Consider the following 14,885-nt stretch of genomic DNA (forward strand, 5'->3'; position numbering starts at 1 on the left):
AATCACTTTATAGTCAATAGGAAGTTTTTCCAAATAGAACCTAAGGTGGCTGCTAAAAAATAAGAGATAAGAGCAAGTTGGGTTTTTTTCCAAGAGAAGTTTACCCCAGAGAAAATAACTGTGTTATTCTAAATTCAAAAACAAATGATGTGGACTTAAAAGAAAGTTCTGGTTGGCCTTTAGATGAATCGTATTTGCTGCACAGGTGCGGACCTTGCCACCTTGGCTTGGTGTTGTTTAAACCTTCTCCATGAGCACCACTTTGACCACATCTTATGGGTTTCAGGTGAAACATCAGCCTGACCATGGTATCCAGGCTGCCCCGTTATATCCCAGTGTTTTGTCTACCTCTTGGGCACATCAGCTCTTGGTCAACATAAAACTAGGAACAGAAATTCCTTTTTCACATCATGTTGTCTTGTCTTTTTCCCACCATCACCTGGGACTTTGTAGGAATTGACCCTCCCAAAGACATCACGATTAGCAACGTGACCAAGGACTCAGTGATGGTGTCCTGGAGCCCTCCTGTTGCATCTTTTGATTACTACCGAGTGTCATATCGACCCACCCAAGGTATTCAAGTAATTTGATTTCTCAAAGATTAATGGGGTTGGAGCTGGGTGGAAATTATTATGGGGAAAGTATTGTATCCCGATGGACATTAAGCCCTGCCTGTGTTCTTCCCCCTCCTGTGGCATGCTCCCTCAAAATGAGAATGTGTCCATGAGGAGCAGCCCAGAAACCCCTGTGCTTACCAACTCCTCTCAAAATAGGAGTGAGTACAGTCACCCAGACATCGGGCCCTTCACCAGCAGAGGAAGCTGGTCACCAGTATCTAGATTCTGCAATGAGATAAAAGAGCTCCTAACAGAATCTGCCGAGTGCCAGGACCATGCACTTCCCAGAGAGGGTAAAGCCCAAGACTAGAATCTCAAGAATAGCTGAAGACCCAGCAAAGCCAGAGCAGCTGTGATGTGGTCCTCGTCCTGCTGCTCCAGCCACGTTTTGAGTCAGGGGAAGTTGGCCCAGCCTGGCCTGCACCCTGGCATTCCTTGTTGGTGCACAAGGCACTGGTGATGAGGTGGGGTGTGCCCACTTCCTGTGGGGGGCAGGACAGCTTTCCAGGCTAGCCTGTCTCTGGGCTGCGCAGACCACTCTTCACAGCTACGCACTCTAAACTGATTCAATGTAATTGCCTCAAAGAAAACTGGGCTGTTAGAAAACCACCCAATAAATAGCTCATTTCTCTTTGTTCCAAGAAGCCCATAAAATGAAGGGATGGGACAAGCATGCAAGTTCTCTCTGAGCTTCAACATTTCCAGCCCATAAACCACTCGTTTCCCCCTCCTCACATCCAGTGCTGGGTCCCAAATCCATCTGTGCTTCATGACTCAGTGCCCCATGTAGACCGCACCCCTGATCACATTGATGAGGAAGCAGCAAGGTTTTAATGGTGGATTCTGCTCTTCCTTAGTAGGAAGGCTGGACAGCTCAGTGGTGCCCAACACAGTGACAGAATTCACCATCTCCAGGCTGCACCCAGCCACTGAATATGAAATCAGCCTCAACAGTGTGCGGGGCAGGGAGGAGAGCGAGCGCATCTGCACTCTGGTGCACACAGGTAGGCACGTCCCCCTGATGGCAGTGGACCCGCCATGGACTTAGGAGCCCAAGAGCAAAGTCGTGTGAGCTCACACCAAGAACCTTAGTTCTGGGCTCTGAGGTGCCATTCTCAGGCCTCCTCCCTGTGCCAGGAGGGACAGTTTGCGACTTCTCTCCCCACTGATGGTCTTGTCTAGTAATAGAATCTAGAGTCTCCCTGTTGGTGTCTTATTGGTTGAGATGAGGAACTTTCATGGAACTTCCAATATGAATAATGGCTGCTCAAGGACACACGATGCAGGTGAATTCCAGAACAGACAAGTCAATTATCCCATCTTACTTTTAAAAAGACTCAGGGAAGGAAATCTCACCTGAGAGAAGAAAACAGTTGTCACTCCAGTGACAGGAAGCTGGGGTCATGAGGTTCTTCATCATGTATGGCCAGAAGACACCAAGTAGCTGCCTTTGCTCATGCCTTTTGCTCCTGAGAGGAGCTGGCACCAGCGGCCATGAGCCCCTCACCCGTGGTGAAGGCAGTGGAGGTGACACAGCTCCACGTGGCATCCTGGGCCACCTGCAGGGGCACTCTGTAGCCCGAGTTCTCAATCAAGTCCTCCCATTAGACCCAGGTGCCTCCTGCCCCCGAGTCAGCTCCTGAGTAATGAGCTCCAGGATGGGAGGCAGAAGGGAGCCACCAGCTTGCCACATGGGAAAGTGGCCAAGGGAAGTCCCAATCCCAGTCTTCCTCCTAAAAAATGAGCCCATTGGATGAGCCTGAAGGCAAGGCCCCTTAGGCAGCTCCTCTGCCCCTCCCTCTCTGGCCCCCCTGACCGTGGACTCTGCAGAATCAGCAAAGGTTAGCTGTGGAAGTCACTAGAAGGCACAGCCCACGTTTTCTTCCAGACCACCTCCTAGTTAAGCCAGAGCACAGAGGAAAACATGCAGATGGCCTCGTTACGGGAACACCTGGGTTTCCCGAGGGTGCTTCATTCCCCTTGAGAATGGCATTTCCTGAATGAGGCAAATGTGCCTTGGAATTCCTCACTGCTGTTTTCAAGCTCAGAAACAGCATCTCTTTTTTTGGCAATAGTTACACTTACACACACACACACACACACACGATTTCACAAATGTGAAAAATTGTTCACCATCACAAGATAGCACAGAATATTCTACTCTTTCTTAGTCTCCTTGCAGGTCTATGACTATAGAAAACCTAGCCGTATTTTTTACTTCCATCTTACCCTGAATCATTGAAGTATCTGGTCAATAAATGTTGACCAGAAATAACATCCAATGAGTCAAAAGAAGCCCCCTTCCCACCTTCCTGAAAATTATGTTACAAAAATCCAACTTTTTCTCATTGAAAACAATGGATTTCAAGAACATCCTACCCTCACGGTAAAAGAGAGCAGGAGCTTGAGTCAAAAATCTTCTTAAATTCTTAGCCATAAGCTTTAAGTATTTCTAAAGCAGATACGCAGTGGAACACCGGGCCAAGCCACCCCCCTTCAAGGTCAGGCAGAGTTATTTTGGCAACTGCCAGGAACTTGACTATGCTCAGAAGTGTCCTGGTTCATGGTTGTTTGTTGTTGCTGTTTTAACTTGAGGTCTATGAGCTTACGTCTTCTAGAAATAAGCACTCCTGCAGGGCGTGGTACTTGTCTCATGGTGTCATACACATCTCAGAAATCAAGCCAACTGAGGTCTAATAAGGGCTGTATTGGAAAAACTCTTGGAAACCACCAAGTATAGATAAAATTCAAATTTTTAAATCATAAAAAAATTTTCCTGGTTGTTGCTCTGTGATGAGAGACATAAGGAAGGAAAAAAAAATTATTCAATTAGAAAGCAGAGGTAGATGAGGAGCGGATCTTGGCTCCCCAAATAAATTGTATGACCTTTAGGTTGAGCCAATACCTTAACTGTTTTAATAACATCCATTTCTAAAATAAATCCCAATTTTATCCAACTTGATGGAAGGGAAGCAAAGTAATAAGGCAAAGGCTTATACAGCCTGGGCAAGTAAGAACAGACAGGTGATCATGTGACATCTCTGTGCCCCCACAGGCACTTGGCCTCCCGAAGGCTGCAAGAATCCCCTTGGCTCTCAGTGCCACAAAAGCCTGCCCTGGATCAGTCCAGAGTGAGCCTTGGGAGCAGTGAGCAGGAATTCAATAATCAGATATGACTTTGGAGGCTCCCGTACCCCATGCAGTCATCCGCAAGCACTCCCTGAGGACCTTTGAAGTTTCAGAGCTGGAGACACCCCTGCACTTCCACCACACTTCCTGAAGTGCATCAGAGATCTTTCCACAAGGCACAACCTAATGTCAATGAAAGAGCAATTAGACTTGGAAGAATGATTACCTCATTAATTAGAGAATCATAACAATTTCTGTAGGTTCCGAGTTTCTGCATCTAGATTTAAAGGTCTAAAACACAACAAGGATACATTGAAATTCCCCATAGCACCCGCCACATTGTTCTCCACTTAGGAAATTAATGGATGAATTAGAAAGGAGAGCTCGGGGCAATGGAGGTGGGGGCTGCACACGGGGCTGCGTACTTGAGAGCAAGGAGGAAAGGAGGCGAGAAGGAGCTGTTGGAGCCAGAAGACAGAAGGGAAAGAGGGCTCTGCTCACTTCACCCTGGCTCAACACAGCAGCAGACTGCGTCAGGGGCAGGCGGAACTTCTGGGCTGGGTTGAACTTCATCCTGCAGCTTTCTTACCTGCACTGACCGCTCCTGTTCCGTTCCAGCCATGGATAACCCTGTGGATCTGATCGCTACCAACATCACCCCCACGGAAGCCCTGCTGCAGTGGAAGGCTCCAGCCGGTGATGTGGAGAACTATGTCATTGTCCTCACACACTTCTCAGGTAAGGGTCTACGGGCTTATGCCTCAGGCAGGGGTGGTCAGGATTGGGGCTGAAGACCAGGATGGAAGGGAAGAAGCAAAGCATTTGGTGAGTCTGAGGGGCAAATTGGAAAATGTACCGCTTCAGTTATACAATAAAGACCTCAGGTTAGCCCCAAACTCTGCAAACTGCCAACTGTAGGACTTGCGAAAGCTGAATCTGAAAGGTGCAGGCAGGGCAATTGTACAGAGAAAGAACACTGGGAAAACAGCTCAGAACTGAGATAAATTTGCCCCAAAGCTCTAGAGACAAGAAAACAGACTTTTCTAGATATTTACAGAGCAAGAAAAACACTGAAATTATAGGACCAAGCCTGGAGCAGATAATAAGTGATAACAGGTGACAGAGGATTCAGAACTGCTAAGCTTTCCTGCTGGTGTGGTCTTCTCGCCCCATGTCCACCTCACAAGTTTGAACCGACGTGAAACCTTAAATTTAAATGTCCCCTTCATCATGCTTGTTCATCTCAAATTATTTGACATTGAATAGAGAAACCCAAAGCAAAATTGTGTACTTCAAGTCTCCTGCCTTGGGAAAATTGTTTCCCTGCCCGAATTAAACATGTGATCTCAGAATTGTTATGGGTTATATTCAGGAATCTAGTGAACGAAGATACCAGAAAACAGAAGGCAGGCAGATGCCTTGATTTTCAAAAATGGCAGAGAAAGCCAGTTCTGTAAACTGTAAAGAACTAAACTTATTGTCAAGTTTGGAAAAGTAAAAACTAAAACAGACTCTTAAACAGAATGGAAAGGGAATTCGTGATTACTGCATACCAACACAGGTTCACCAAGAATGAGTTTTGTCAAAGGCATTTTACACCCTTGCTTTTTACTGGCAAGTCCACCAGCACATTTGGGTTTCAGCAAGGCATTGGACAGCTCTGCCTATCACTTAGTTCTTCATTAAAATGGAAAAATGCATGATGCATTAAATTTGGAGTGAAAGGACCCTGCCCAAGAATGGATTTTGCTGCTGTGGCTGAGTCCTAGCCGACCCCTCTGTGTCCATCTGGGCACCCGCAGGCCCTCCGTGTCCTGATCTGGCATTTCTTAACTCTTGTCATGCTTTTTAGAGCCCCCCATGCATTAGCACATCTTTGTTTTTTTCCCTCCAAGAAATCCTCTCCCCATAGTTCTGTCTAGAAAACCCATCCTTCAAGTCTTCGTTTCAACACTGTTTGGTCAAAGATTTTTTGGTTGCCACAGGCAAATACACCTGTCCATAAACACAAAGCACACATCTCCATCAGAGCAATTTGTTTCTATTCATTCAACAAATGCTTCTGATACACCCTCATGGGCCACATGCTCGTCTCGGCTGGAAAGATTCAGGACCATGGCATGAGTTCTTGTTTTCATGGAACTCGCGTCTAGTGATGGTGCCGAGAAGGAAAAGTCACGGTCTCCTGTGAGCAGCGGGATGGTAGAGACAAGCACGCAACATGGTGGGCCACATCTGATGGATGCTAAAGGGAAGAGAGGAGGAAGGCCTCACATAAAGCAAAAGAAGGTGAAGAGAAGAAGAAAGGAATTCCAAGAAAAAGAGCAGCCTGTCTGCGTTTGCAGAGGTGTGGGAGAGGATAAGGAGTCTGAGGAAGCACAGTAGTCTGGTGTGATTGGAACAGTGATTGGGGGTGGGATGTTGAGGGGGAGATATTAAAACGATAGTCATTATGTATCTCTTCCAATTTTTTAAACTTGTCTGTGTGCCTTTCTGTGCCTTTAGACCACAATAAACTTAAAACATCAGGCCCTACCTAGTTGGGAGATGTGCCTAATAAACTTGGTTAAATGCTGAATGATTTGATAATATTCTAATTGCCTAATGGAGGGCTTGGCCCAGATCTAAATGAACAATTTTATCAACAGCTTGAATGAACTCAGAGAGGACAAGCTTATTGAATTTGTGTATAAAACAAAACTGTGATTGATAGAATCCAAATTCAAATATATTTTAATCAAAATAAAGGTGGTCCAAAACTCAAACAGCAACAGTAAATGCAAAACTCTGTCCATGGGCCCAAAGAGCAAGTAGGCCAGGGCGGGTGGGGTGGTGATACACAAGGCCTTTCATTGGCAATAGGCTCAGCCTGGGATGATAGCACGTGGCTGTCCTAAAACCCCTAAATTAATATGAATAGCAGAAATGGAGACAGAGACTGGCCCTGTTTGGTCAGTGAATTTTAATTATTCTCAATTCTCTTCTAAGCTTTGCATTCAGCAGGGACACTGCTAAACTTTGACTTGTTCAGAGAAAAGCATTCAGGACTGTTAAGATTTTAGAACTGTCACATGAATGTGATGGGAGGAGGAGGCTGAGTTTTGTTAGTCTGAAGAAGACAGCACTTGATTGTGAAAGGTGGTGGGGAGGAAAATGTCACATAAACCAAGGATTCAACTTATTCTTTGTGGTTCCAGAGAACTAGGTAGAAGACAGACAGAATTTACCCTCCATATAAAGTTTCTTATTTGTTTGTCTGTGTTGGGTTTTTTGTTTGTTGTTTGCTTGGGAAATCTCACCCTTCTTCCTACCTTTGGATGTGGGGTGAAGAGTTCCTATTGGAAGTGCAGGCTGCCATCTTGAAATCATGAACTATAAGGAATATTTTTCTCAGGATGTAATAGGATGTGAGAGGGGATCCTTTTTAAGACCAGGATACCAAGCTTGATAACTTATAAAGGAGATTTTCCAGACTTCTGTGGTACTGAATTCTTGTGAAGCTTTTAGATTTGGCAGGTCTTTCATAAATTGAGTAGTCCTACTCGGTCCTCACCCACATTCCTCTGATTTCAGTTGCTGGAGAGACCATCTTGGTTGATGGAGTCAGTGAGGAATTCCAGCTCATCGACCTGCTTCCGAGCACCCACTACACCGTCACCATGTATGCCACCAGTGGACCTCTCACCAGCAGCACCATCAGCACCAACTTTTCTACCCGTGAGTACTTGGTCATCTGCACACCTGGACTCTAGATCCTAGAAGTGACCCATTTCCTTATGGTGGGCTCAATTTCAGTCCACAGGCTTTGGGCAGTGCACCTCTGAGCTGTTATTTTGGCTGACTGTGTGGTCCGAATCCAATGAAAGTGTGCCATATCTCTTGGTCAACACATGTCTACTTTCCTGCTCCCATCCTGGGTCTGTGTAATAGCAGTAAAACTCGGCCAAGAGAAGTAGACACTGGAAATGCATCTAACCCAGAGCAGTCCAACAGATATTAAAAATATACACTGCTATGACCCAGCTACTAGAAGGATGAGGCAGGAGGATCACAAGTTTGAGGCCAACCTCAGCAACTTAATGAAATCCTGTCTCAAACTAAAATTTAAAAGAGCTGGGATATAGCTCAGTGGTTGAGTGCTTGTCTAACATGTGTGAGGCCCTCCCTGGGTTCAATCCCCAGGACCTACCTATGGGGGAGACAGCTACTAACTAAGAAGGGTCATAACCAAGAGAACAGTAGACCAAGGTAAAAGGTGAGAATATTGTAAATTCCAACATAAACTCACATGGTAGTTGGAAAGGATCATGGTCACAGGCTTAGAGGATCAGATGGGAAGATGTCACTCCCAGGCCCAGAGGCCTACGTGAGCAGAACAGGGAGTAGCTGCAAGAAAGATCACAGCGCTAAACGATTATCTTCTGACCCAGAAGCACCCTTTATGCTCCTGTCCACGCCAGAGCTGAGGGCAGCATGGGAGCAGCCCACAGAGGTGGGCAAGGAGATTTCGTGCCTGAAATCAAGCAGAGAGCAGCTGGAGATTCAGGCATCCCCTGGCATTTCCCTTCTTTGCAGTCCTGGACCCTCCCGCAAACCTGACTGCCAGTGAAGTCACCAGACAGAGCGCACTGATCTCCTGGCAGCCTCCCAGGGCGGAGATCGAGAATTATGTCCTAACGTACAGATCCACGGATGGAAGCCGCAAGGTAAGAATTTGCTGAAAGGGAGAAAGACCTCTTCTCCTAAGCAAGGCTGCGTGGAACTGGCCAGTGGAATGAGAGGGAGGGCAGGAAGCAATTAACAGGAAGCTGCTAGGTTTCCCGTGCTGGGGACAAAGGCTGCTGCCGAGAATGCTCAGCCAGGTGGCCCGGGTGTGGTCCTGGCTCTGCTGCTGCTCACCACACAGGCTGGGCAACACCCCAGCCCTCTCCCAGCCTCCCAGTCTTCTCCAGAGAAGCCACTCTGCAACTTCACCAGGTCTGGTTGAGCTTCCTGTATTGGGACGCAAACTTTGGAAACTTCCAACTACTTGGCGTTGGAATAACTGATGGCTTCAGGGGCAAGCGAACGGGGGCTGGATCCCGGGTTCGACAGGCTTTTATATCTTGTAAGCATTAGAAAGGCAACATCAACAAAACCCACCATAAAAAGATGATGAATCTTTGTCTTGGTCATCAGTGAAAATTATCCACTAGAGCACTGGTTTTGAAATTCTTGTTCTCAGTGGGATTCTTTTAAAAAGTGAAATCATATGCAGGGGACAAATATACAGGATAGACTGCAGCAGAGGTAGCCTATTTGATGGGATCAGGGAGGCCTAGGGTCCTGTTTGCTTACCTGCTTCTGCTCCTGAGCAAGTTCAGTGCAATCTGCAGGCCACTGGGTTCAGTAATCCAGGTACCTAAATTTATCCCAATGTGCATTTCTGAGATAGGAGCTGACCTAAATCTCACACGGGAGCTGGTCTCTGCTTACTGGCACATTTTTTTTTTCCTTCTGTGGGATGGTGGGGGCAGCAGTAGCCACTACAATGCTGACCCAGCTGGCCAAGGAGTTTGGACTTCCCTTCCCCACTTCCCACAGTGCAAGCCAGTCTCTCCCTTCCACCTCCCTTCCTCTGGCTTTGTGTAGGAGCTGATCGTGGATGCAGAGGACACCTGGATCCGGCTGGAGGGGCTGTTGGAGAACACCGACTACACCGTGCTCCTGCAGGCGGCCCAGGATGCCACCAGGAGCAGCATCACCTCCACTGCCTTCACCACAGGTGAGGAAGTCACGGCCACTTTGATGACTTCTCCCCTGGGTGACTTTGGCTCCTTAGAAGCCTCTGCTGAGACTTGCCCTGGGAGGAGCCTGACACAGAGATTCAGCTGCCTCCTCCTTCCTCCCACCTTCCCAAGGCTCTGCTAGGAAGCACCCCACTACAGGGTAGTCACAGGACACCCAAATCCCTGCTCCACCTGGACCAACTAATGCACCCCATAAAAGTTCCTTTGAGTTCCAATTTTCTGCATGTTTTTCCAGAAAAATTTTCCTACTTCTCTCCTTCCTCCCTGGCCTATACCTAGACTGAGCTGGTGTCAGGAACAGCGGTAAATCCTCAATATTAAATCTACAGCCCTTTTCCACCAGCAAAGTGGTTTTGCATCCAAAACTCTACTCAGTCCTTAAAACAACTGGCAAGGACAGTCTTTCTATCCTCATTTCGCCCACAATGATATGTGGTACATAGAAAATGAAAGACCTACGTGGCAAGTGAGTGTCAGGGTCCAAACCTAGACCCAGGTCTTCTACATCCAGCTGTCCCTCCTGCCTGCCCTCACTTCAGCCAGCAGAAGATACTTGTATCTGTAAGAGGAAACACCTGACATCCCCCCTTGAGCACTCGTCTCTGCCTGTCTTACTGCATCCCGTGTGTGATCCCAGTTAATCCTCACGCCCACCAATGTGGCATAGGCTGTTGATAAAGAGTCCTTTCTGCAATCTCCTATGACACCTCTCTAGTTGGCAACGTGGGACTGCCCAGCCCGGGCTGAATTCTCTCCCTGCCCCACATTCTGGGGATGTGGTGTGGGGCAAATGTGGGCTTTTTACCCCTAGTCGCATGGCTGCCTGCCTTCCTGAAGTACCAGTGTGGCTGGATCCCTGTCCCTGTCCGAGAACCTGTCCCTCCATCCCCAGAGAGGGGACAGGAACTCCCCCAGCCCCACTCCGGTGCATTCCCCTCAACACACCCATTCTGAAGGACAAAGCAGGACACTGTTGGAACGTGCCACCTCTACCCGTGGTCCTTTGGGAGTGAGGTCATGAATGAGTCCTCTTTGCCCTTCTTTTTCATACTGTTCAATACTTCACAAAGGGTCTTCAGTGAGCATATTAATCAGAAAAACAAATGTTTTAATTAAAAAATAAAAATAAACTGTGGTCATACAACCCAGACATGAATCCAAGACGAGTCTTTACCAAGTAGAACTTAGATGACGCTTGATCTCTGTTCAGGGACTAAAATCAATTATGCTGTTTCAGAGGTGTCTTAGCTGGAAACGAGGGTGCTGCCTCTTCTTGTTGGAGCCCCTCCCTGCACACTCACAGGTTAATTAAAGGTCCTCCGTGGTCCGCTTCCCCAAGCTACCTCTTAAAGATCCATGGGATGGAGCTTTCCACTGAATTAAGAATTTCTTTCCCATAAAAAGAACACAGATGACAGACACTTAAACGGAGCTCCCAATTTGCATATTTATGAGGTTAAACTAATCATTTTATTCCCCAAATGCATGGGCTTCAACACTTGCTCATTGTGGGATGCGCTTTTCATTCCCGTCCTGGGAGGCTACAGCTAGCTCTGGTGAGCAGTTGACTCTATGCCTGGAGCCTCTGTGGAGTCCTGCAGCTCTGCCTCACTGCAGACCCTCCCCTCCCAGGCTGTAGAAGTACACCAGCTCATGTGCCCATTGCTGGCCTCTCTTAGACACAATGCACTAAGGGATGTGCAAGAGTTTGGGTGTGGTGTTCCCGATCCAGCTGGGGGCTCAGCAGGATCAGGTAAGCCAGGGGTTCACAACTCACAGGGAGATATGGAGAGAGGCCAGGACGGTGACTTTATTTAGTGGACAGTGCAGGGGACTGACAAGATATATTTAAGTGTGTATGTGAGTATGTAGGTAGGTGGGTGGGTAGATGTGGGTGTGTCTACGTGTGTTTGCAAGACTTTGGCTGACACTGGCTCCGGGGGCATGATCAACATCAACAAAGAAAGGAGAAAACTAAGAGTCCAATTTCCCGATGCAGTGAGGGTAGTCACTAACTAAGCTGCTTGCTCATGTACAGTTGGGGAACTTGGCACTACCACCACAGTACCTAGGAAAGCAGTATCCATGTTTGGAAGTTTTTGCAGTTTTACTAGACAGCTTAAATTTAAATGTCAGTAGCTGATGAGTACCAACTTGCTGGCTTTGTCTTGGAAATTTATCAGAACCCACTGAAACAACTGGTTGCAGAATGGAAAACTCTTGGGCAGAAATAATGCATTAGAAATGACCTTCATAAAGCTGTGACAGACCTAATAGATGTTGACTAAATTAAATCCTAGCTGCAAAGTACCAAAGAGGGGGTCTCTAGTGAAACAAAGCTAAAAGGACGAGGAAAAGACTAGTACCCTCCACAGGGTTGGCACAGGTAGAGAGGTGCAGCCTGCAGAGTCCAATGCCCAAAGTCCTCATTTTGAGCTCTGTCTACCACTGAAATGCAAATTTCCCTAAATAAATAACACTAGGCTACATTGTCACTTGCATGTTAATATTAATGAAGGCTCTTTGCCTGTGCCAGTCCCTTCTGCTCCGCTTTTCTGCCCCTGCCAAGAGCAAGTTTTATTAAGGAGGAAGAGAATACAAGGTTCTCTGCTTCCTAAGGGCAGGGTGAATATGGTACCAAAAAGAGAAATAAGCAAATCCGAAAAGCAAAGTCTCTTCACTTACATGCAAGATTGGAACCCTGCCAGCCGGGCCCCAAGAGCATGAACTACTCCTGCCCAGCAAGTCTGTGGAACGGAAGAGCCTGCGTGAAGGCAACCAGGGCAGAGGGATTTAGAGGCTGGTTGTTTTGAGCAGTTAGCATGCCATCTGACTTCACTGTCAGTAGGGGAGTTTCCCTCTTAACTGCATCATATTCTGAGGGTGGGCAGATCCCACTCACCATTCTGTGTGCTTTCTAGGCCTTCTCTGATGAAGAGTGGCCTCAATCCACTGAACAATTCCTTGCCTTGTCCCAGGTGGACCAAGATAAGAGATCAGTTCAAAATAGGCCTGTCCAAGATGACCTGGAAAAGAGTTGATATCCCAAAAAACAATAATAAAAATAGAAAAGAGAGAGAAGAGAAGAGCTGGTCTCAAAACCTCCAACACCTTTGATCAAGGTGTTTTCCCCGCTGTGTTGATGCCACAGAACATAAGCCCATTTCATTCTTTCCATCATGTTAATAGCTTCCTGTCCTCTTGTCGCTGGTGTTTGCACAGGACTCTGGGGGGAATTAAATACAAGTATATGGAAGACAAAAAAATATGGATACATTATTTATAATCTATTGTCGCCTGAAATTTCATCCAAGGTCTGCTTGTCTTTTGGAGACATGAATATAAATGAGGAAACAAATATTCCCCGCGGAGCCACGGGGACTTGGTACAATGATCTTCTGAGAGGCAGGTTTCACTGTCTGTTTTAATACTATAAAAAGCAAACAAGTCTCTCGCTAAAGCTCATCCTCGGAGACAATGAACACTGTAAGATAGGTTGCCTTGACCTTGAGGTTAAGCGAAGACAATCATTGGCAGAGGTGCCCAGAGACAGGTAAGAAGAAATTTTCTCTCCTTACCTTTGCTCCAGTCCTGGCTGTCCCACATCCAGGCTGAGCGGCTCTGTGGGCTGGAAAACTCGTCCTCTCTAAACACTAGCTTCAGTTTTTGAGATTGAGAAAATTAATGAAGATTACCAAATTGTAGGCTCTGGAACAACAGATGGTGGGTCTTGGAAATTCACACGCTTACCATAGATTTCAGTTGGATGGGAAAGCCTGACACCAGTCCCCCACCATGTCTACCTGGTGTACCCTGAGTATCCCCTCTCCAAAGAAGAGAGCTAATAGGGTTCTCTCTGTGGCACTACGTAAAAACAGCTTGAGTTCTTCACCAAGACAAGCAAACCCCTAAAATGACAGGTCCCCCTTCTCCTTTCTTTGAGACCTGGCTGTGGAGAAGGAAGGTGGTCACACCCCACACCACGTGCAGATGAATAAATGTCAGTCAGAGGTTTGCACTGACTGCACTGCCCAGCTTGCTGTGTATCCCCAACGCCAGCCTCCACAAGATCCCTCTCTGGGTTCACTCACTGTTTCCCTTCGCCCCATGGCTCCCCCTTCCAATGTAACCATTCTAATGTGTTTGCGTGCCTTTCTGAAAAATGTGTACCAGTAAAATGGTCTTGAGTCTAATTTAAACACATTTAAATGGGCCTGGATCACACAAGTCAGTCCCTGTTCTCATATATATATATATATATATATATTTTACTCAGCACTTTTTCTAGACCATCCATGTTGTTAGACAAATATTTTTGCTTCCAGCAGTTGCAAAGTACTGCATGATATAAGTACTTATCACATTTTACCGATTCCACTCTCCCAAAGAAGTCCATCCGGCCCTCTCCAACCTTCCACCACCCGAGTGTGGCTTGGTAAACGCCTCCTGTGTGTCGGCTTGTGGATCAGTGAGGCGACGCCTCTGGGTTTCACCTCAGGAGAGCGATGGCTGGGTCAGGAATGAGTTGCCTCCGCATAACTAAGCATTGCTCTGGGGCTGCCCGTTCCCCCCAGTGGGCCGGGCTCCTGTTGCTCACGGCCTTCGTCATTCCTGATGACTTGACGTGGTCCAGCTATGTCATTTTTGACAGTCTCCTGTGTGTAACTGAGGTAGCATTGTTCTAATCAACTTCTGTAAATAATGATGAGCTTGAGTTTAAACGTCTCTCCATATGCTTGTTAGCCTTTTGAGCTTCTTTTTCCTGATACCTGATCGTCTGGTTTGTGCACTTTTCTATCAGGTTCCGATAGGATTAGCAATTAATGTTTGAGCTTTGGGAGTCTTAAGAAGTTTTCAGTGTATTCCTCTAATTGCTTTCTAGATTTATCTTTTATATTCAGTCTATTTTGTATGTGGTCTTAAGTAGGGATACAGTTTCATTTTTATTTCTAGAGTGAACCAGCTTTACTAACATGATATACTTACTAATGACCCATCTTTTGAGTGGACTGATTTGTGGTTCTTTATTGTATATTAAGTTCCCATATATACACGAATTTGTCATCTCTGAATTTCCTATTTTATTTTATGGTCTATTTATCTGTTCCTTTGCAAACACTCCATTGTCTTTTTATATCTATAGCTTAATATCTTAATATAGGGTGGAACAAGTTTACACAATTTTCCTTTTCAGGGTTGACTTTGCTATTTGATAGTGTTTATTTTTCCACAGGTGTCACCTTATTTATCAAATTTAGTTTATGAAGTTCTACAAAAGGAGTTTCAACTTGAGTTTAGATTGGAACTATGATGAATTATGAATTAATTTGGGGAGGACGGACAAGTGTAA

General features: G+C 46.3%; 1 protein-coding gene across 2 annotated transcripts in view; it reads left to right on the forward strand.

Annotated features, from left to right (window-relative positions):
• Positions 1–14,885, forward strand: part of Tnr (tenascin R) — a 72,675-nt gene that overhangs the window by 37,410 nt on the left and 20,380 nt on the right. For both annotated transcript variants that reach the window (XM_027934955.2, XM_027934956.2), the window contains 6 exons: positions 454–573; positions 1,475–1,621; positions 4,365–4,484; positions 7,320–7,463; positions 8,322–8,452; positions 9,378–9,510. In XM_027934955.2, the coding sequence (XP_027790756.2) occupies positions 454–573; positions 1,475–1,621; positions 4,365–4,484; positions 7,320–7,463; positions 8,322–8,452; positions 9,378–9,510 (795 nt within the window). The remainder of the gene's footprint in view (positions 1–453; positions 574–1,474; positions 1,622–4,364; positions 4,485–7,319; positions 7,464–8,321; positions 8,453–9,377; positions 9,511–14,885) is intronic.

The sequence above is a fragment of the Marmota flaviventris genome, chromosome 12, assembly GCF_047511675.1.
Source record: "Marmota flaviventris isolate mMarFla1 chromosome 12, mMarFla1.hap1, whole genome shotgun sequence".
Taxonomy (NCBI): Eukaryota; Metazoa; Chordata; class Mammalia; order Rodentia; family Sciuridae; genus Marmota; species Marmota flaviventris.